At 51.1% G+C, this 5,685-nt stretch overlaps 1 protein-coding gene across 1 annotated transcript; it reads right to left on the reverse strand.

Annotated features, from left to right (window-relative positions):
• Positions 1-211: 211 nt before the first annotated feature.
• POMC (proopiomelanocortin) lies at positions 212-3,602 on the reverse strand. The gene is made up of 2 exons (XM_049904104.1): positions 3,471-3,602; positions 212-978 (listed from the first exon to the last, which is right to left on the reverse strand). Exons 1-2 carry the CDS (start codon positions 3,600-3,602, stop codon positions 301-303), a joined length of 810 nt encoding a protein of 269 aa, XP_049760061.1. The 3' UTR covers positions 212-300.
• Positions 3,603-5,685: the final 2,083 nt, after the last annotated feature.

Below are 5,685 nucleotides of genomic sequence, written 5' to 3' on the forward strand. Positions count from 1 at the left end.
TTTCACGATACTACAGTTGCGTCACATAGAAACCATCCTGTCCTTCCTCCAATGTATGCCGCTCTTTTTGATCCACATGTATTTTTATTTTATTCACCCAGTCTACATTCAAAGTCAGAATCAGGTGTGAAATTTAAAGGTTTTATTTCCTAACTACAGACAGCTTTAAAGGGCTGAACACCTGCCGCTATCACCTCCTGAGCGAGTACCAGAGCCAGGCTGGGAGGCGGCAGGAGGACTGAGGCAGCGAAAAGGGGGCTTTGGGGCCGGCTTCCCAGGGAATGCAGCCCCACTGCGCCCTCAGTGGCCCTTCTTGTAGGCGTTCTTGATGATGGCGTTTTTGAACAGCGTCACCAGGGGCGTCTGGCTTTTCTCGGAGGTCATGAAGCCGCCGTAGCGCTTGTCCTTGGCGGGGCTGCCCCAGCGGAAGTGCTCCATCTTGTAGGGCCCCTCGTCCTTCTTCTCGGCCGACGTCGCCTCGGCCTCCGCCACGAGGCCATTGTCCAGGTCGGCCTGGGTGGCCGCGCCCTCGTCCGGGCCCTCGGGGCCGCGCGCCGGCTCGGGCCGCTCCCGGGCCAGCTCCCGCTTGAACTCGAGGGGGAAGGCCTCGGCTGACTCGCCCTCGGCGCCGTTGGGGTACACCTTCACCGGGCGCCTCTTCTTGCCCACCGGCTTGCCCCAGCGGAAGTGCTCCATGGAGTAGGAGCGCTTGCCCTCGCGCGGGCCCGACTCAGGGCCATCGCCGCGGAGCCCGGGGCCGCCCGCGGGCAGCACGTCGCCGCCGTCGCCCGCCGCGAGCCCCTGTTCCCGCTTCTGCCCTGCGCCGCCGCCGCTGCTCCCATTTCGGCGGCCAAACTTGTCCCAGCGGAAGTGGCCCATGACGTACTTCCGGGGGGTCTCGGTCAGCCTCTGCTCCTCGTTGCCGGGGAACACGGGCCTCTCGGCCGACAGGTCCAGCTTGCAGGCCTGGATGCACTCCTGGGCGGGGGAGAGACGCGAGGTCGTGAGGGAGGCCTGAAACCTTCGCCCGCCCCTGCCGCAGCTCCCCCAAACGCGCCGCGGCCCCCATGATGTGCCACCCACTTAGCCTCCTGCCCCCAAGTTATGTCTCTAGGCCTTTGCTGTAATGGGCCTCCTACCGGGAATGCGTGCCCACCCTGCCTCTTGGCATCCACTGACATCTTCTAGGACTCAGCAAGGACGTTGCCTGTTTTGTCCCCTGGGCTCCTTGCGTACTTCTGCATGGCGGCAACCACACCCCATCCCGCTCTGGTTTACTTGTCTATCCTTTCATAGCTTTTGTGAGCAGGGTCAACATCTTGCTGTTACATGCCTGATAAATGGGAATTGCCCAATAAATGGTAGATGCGTGGTACTTGTTGGTAGGTAATAACTATCTAATAAATAAATATAGTCCAAGTCTAGGAGGGCTATTCAGCAGAAATTTGGAGGCAGAATCTCTTCAGGTGGTAGAAATCTGCCCTCTAGAGCCTGTATTTCCCATAATGCCTCAACCATGTCACAGTGACCTACAAACCTACCTCATGACCTAACCAGCCCTGTCCCTGCTCCACAGCTCACATCTTTCCACACCCACCTGGCACTTCTCCAGCTCTTTGAAGTCTTCTGAGCTAATCTCCCTTGTGCATTCCCCAATCACTGAGCTTGGGGGAAGGGGACTCCCTCCCTGTTACTTCATTTTGACTGCAGGAAGGTGTGGAAAGTCAGGGTGGTTTCTATTACACGGGTTATGGAATCTATATCTCTTGTCCCTTTCCCTAGAAGACTCAATTGTGGTATTTGTTTCAGAAAACGACCCTTAGGCAGCAGCCTTAAGATTCAGTTACTTGGGGACTACAGAAGAGGAAACAAAAGGATCCCACCCACTCTGTTGAGTTGGGAATTTCCTATTCCAAGGATTTAGAATTACAACACTGCAAAATGTTAACAGTCGGGGGGGGAAATCTAGTTGAAATTCCCTCCCCTTCACTGGACAGAGACAAAACAGGAGGCTCCAGGGGTGAAAGACCTGACCAAGGTCCCGCAGCCCTGAGAGAACCAGAACCAGAGTCCATGGGCTCCGACTGTGTCCAGTGCCCTTTCCCTCAGCAGGAAAGGCTGGGCAGAGGGTGTCTCAAATCAAGAGTCCCTGAGTCTCTCTGAACTGGAACTCACAGAATCCCCTGGGCTTCCCCCCCCCCGCCCCCACATGAAACCTATGTGTCTGGGAAAGTCTTTCCTAACTTCACCTTAACTCAGCTTCTCCACTGAAAACCACAGAATGTAGTGATGTGGATTCCACCCTCACCTGGCAGGTGCTGGCCACAGATCCAGTGCCGTCGAGTCGATTCCGACTCATACTGACCCTATAGGACAGAATAGAACTGCCCCATAAAGTTTCCAAGGAGCGCCTGGTGGATCCGAACTGCCTTCCCTTTGGTTAGCAGCCGTAGCAGTTAACCACTATGCCACCAGGGCTTCTGCAGGTGCCGGCAGCAGGATGGAATCTCAGTCACTGACACCTGCAGTCTGTCTTTTAAGAGTATCATTTCTCATGTACACCCCCCACCGATACAAATACACCCACATACATTGCGGTGACCTAGAGGGAGCTGCCTGGCTAGGAGGGCTCTTACGTGCTCCTGGAAAAGCTGCAGATGAACATGGCAGAAGGCCAGCTCTCCAGAAGAAGCATGCCATATTTGACACCAATTAGAGGAAAATCGTACCTTAGTTTTTCCTTTTCCCTCTGGAGGTGATTTGGGGAACTGCCTAGCTGGCTTTGTACATGGTAAAACAAAACCAAACCTACTGCTGCTGAGTCTATTCCAACTCATAGCAACCCTATAGGACAGAGTAGAACTGCCTCCATAGAGTTGCCAAGGATGTAAATCTTAACAGAATCAGACTGCCCCATCTTTCTCCCTAGGAGCAGCTGAGGGGTTCGAACCCCTGACCTCCCGGTTAGCAGCCAAGCACTTAACCACTGTGCCACCAGGGCCGCTTTTGGAACTGGTAGTATGGATAAAAAGAAAAGGACATGGAGTGGAGAGCATAATGATATGAGGTTATTTAAAAAGGAACACTTTGTGGGTTAAAAGATTGAAAATACAGGATCAATTGAGGGAATAATTGTTATTACTATTGTTATCATTTTCTTAATGACATACTAGGGAGGCAGTATCTCTAAATAATGTAAGTCGTGTGAGGTCTCCATACAGGAAGACTAGGCAAGAATAAGGACAATCAAGCAGAAATTGTAGACAAGACCCATCTCCCTGAAGCTGCTTTCTCCCCAAATTGACCCATTTCTGACTTCACCCCAGAGCTCTGTCCCCATCCTAGGTTGAGTCACCTCTGTCACTGGGAATGAATTTCCCCTTCCCCGCACCCCTTTCTTTTGAGCTGTCCCAGCCCCAGCCCAGGGTCACCTGATGCCCAAACCAAGATGACAACCGTGACCCACGTACCAGCAGGTTGCTTTCCGTGGTGAGGTCCTGACACTGGCTGCTCTCCAGGCACCAGCCGCGCACTTCCATGGAGACCTGAAGCAGCAAAGCCAGCAGCAGGACCCCTGAGCAGCTGCAGCAGGATCGAGGCATCTTCCAGGCAGGCTGCTGCTCTGCAGAGACAAACAGGTTTGGTGGGACCCCTGCAAGGAGCAGAACAATGTTGGCCACTCACCAGGAAGGAGTGCAAGCCAACATTAACAACACACTCAGCTGCGGAGCTCAGGGCTTTTTGAGGACAGGAGCAAAGAACTTCCAGAGATTCCAGGAAGTACCTTTAGGTAGATGCTGAGGTCAAGAGGCCAGGACGCAGTAAAGAGGAGAGCAGACAGGAGGGGAGAACCGAGGGTTTCTCTTGCCCCCCTGCATCCAGCCCTTTCCTCACATCTCTAGTTCCCTCCCCCGAAGCAACCAGAGCTTTTGTAACCATCCTACCAACAACAAACCTACGATCATTTTCGATTTCAGAATATCTTCTCAGCCAGCTGTTGGAAAGAAACCTAATTAGATGAGGAACGTAATTCACATTAAGGTGTGCATGGCTAATTGTTTTGTCACTCCTAATGAACATTTGCATTTTAAAATAAGTTCGCCTAAAGAAATCTCTCTTTTGTGTTGGTGCAGGCTTTGGAAACAGAAGTCCTTCCTGGCCCTCACTGTCCACCTCAGGAAGCCACTTCCTTCTCTCTGTCTCACCCTCACCCCATTCCCAAAGACCTGGGTCAGCTCAGGACTCCCTTCAGAATGGCATTTTCAGAGTAGCCATTAGATGGCGCTGGCAGCCAGTGAGTGGCCCGGCAGCGCCTCAGACTGAAGGGGCAACAGAGAGAATTGGTCCACCTTGACATCCAGTAGAGAACAGGGGCAGGCTGGTTCTGTAGTAGCCTGCTGATACTGGTCCAAGTACATAGTCCAAAGTTGGTGAACAAGGCAATTTAGATCAAAGTTCTGAGGCCTCACAAAATATTTGGGTTAGAAAAATGCCCAGATGCTACAGGAAAAGCAGTGAGATGATAGTTAATGTCACTATGGGCAAGTGTAAAATAACATTTGTAGAGAAAGAAGTAAAATGATACAGGTCTGACTGTCCCATCAACAATATTCCAACCCTCCTCAAAGTTGACCATTCTGGAATGACTTCCATTTTCTTAAAAAACCTACTGCATGATTTCAGGCCCTCCTGAAAAGCTCCAGAGAGCATGTCCTCTCCTTCTGCCCACTGGTTGGGTTGAACAGTGTGATAACATTCTCGCTCCCCCGCTCCCCGCCCCACCGCCCAGCTCCATTCTGCTAAAATGTTAATTCTGAAAGCAACTTCTCTTTTTGCTTATTTGTATTTTCATTTTTTCTACAATGAACAAGTATCACTTTTTGTCATTTTTTGTAAGTAACAAAAAAAGTACCTGTAAGTAGGAAGAGTGTTAGAGTCCAATAATCAGAAGCTTTGGAAAAATAAATAGAAATTTGCTATTTTTAATGCCAACATTTTTATAGAAGAACTACACTTATCAGAACTTCCTACATGTGAGTGAATGGCTGTGAGCTAAATAAAACATTTGTAGAGAAAGAAGTAAAATGATACAGGTTTGACAGTCCCAACAACTGAGACTGGGTGAGGGGAAGGGGCAACATCTCTAGTTTCCCTCTTCTCCTCACCCAGGTCAGCTCCCCTGAAGTAACCGGACTTTTTGTAACCACCCCACCAACAACAAATTGACAATCATTTTCGATTTCAGAATATCTTTGCTTGTTACTCTAAAATCGCACCCTGGTTGTGCCCTTCTGTAAAGACTAGAAGCACAGAGCTTTGTCCTTGCACTATTGCACATGCATTAAGTCATATAATGAAAGTGTCAAAGGAACGTTATATCACTCATTCATCCACCATTGGTACATACCTCAACAATTGACAGAACAAATTCACACTTTTACTTTCCTTGACTGTGCCCACTCATCCGGTGAGAGCCTCCACCTTCCCCCCATCCGTGAAGCACGTACGTCATTTGGGGGGACCCACAATGTTTGCAGCCCTCTCTCCTTCACTGGAAACCCCCCTGGCCTGAGCCTGGGTCGCTCAAATGGCTGCCCACCCCCTCCCCAGCCTAAGGTCTCCCCAAGAGATTTTCACTCTGTGGTCCCGTGAAGGGCACCTGAAGCCAGATACCGTGTTTCAGAA

This window comes from Elephas maximus, chromosome 12, assembly GCF_024166365.1.
Source record: "Elephas maximus indicus isolate mEleMax1 chromosome 12, mEleMax1 primary haplotype, whole genome shotgun sequence".
In the NCBI taxonomy this organism is placed as follows: Eukaryota; Metazoa; Chordata; class Mammalia; order Proboscidea; family Elephantidae; genus Elephas; species Elephas maximus.

Bases quoted from the DNA above. Each gene is read 5' to 3' on its own strand.
- POMC (XM_049904104.1), bottom strand. From the start codon at position 3,602: ATGCCTCGATCCTGCTGCAGCTGCTCAGGGGTCCTGCTGCTGGCTTTG. The intron at 979-3,470 runs GTACGTGGGTCA...TCCCCCGCCCAG, and splicing joins CCACGGAAAGCAACCTGCTG to GAGTGCATCCAGGCCTGCAA.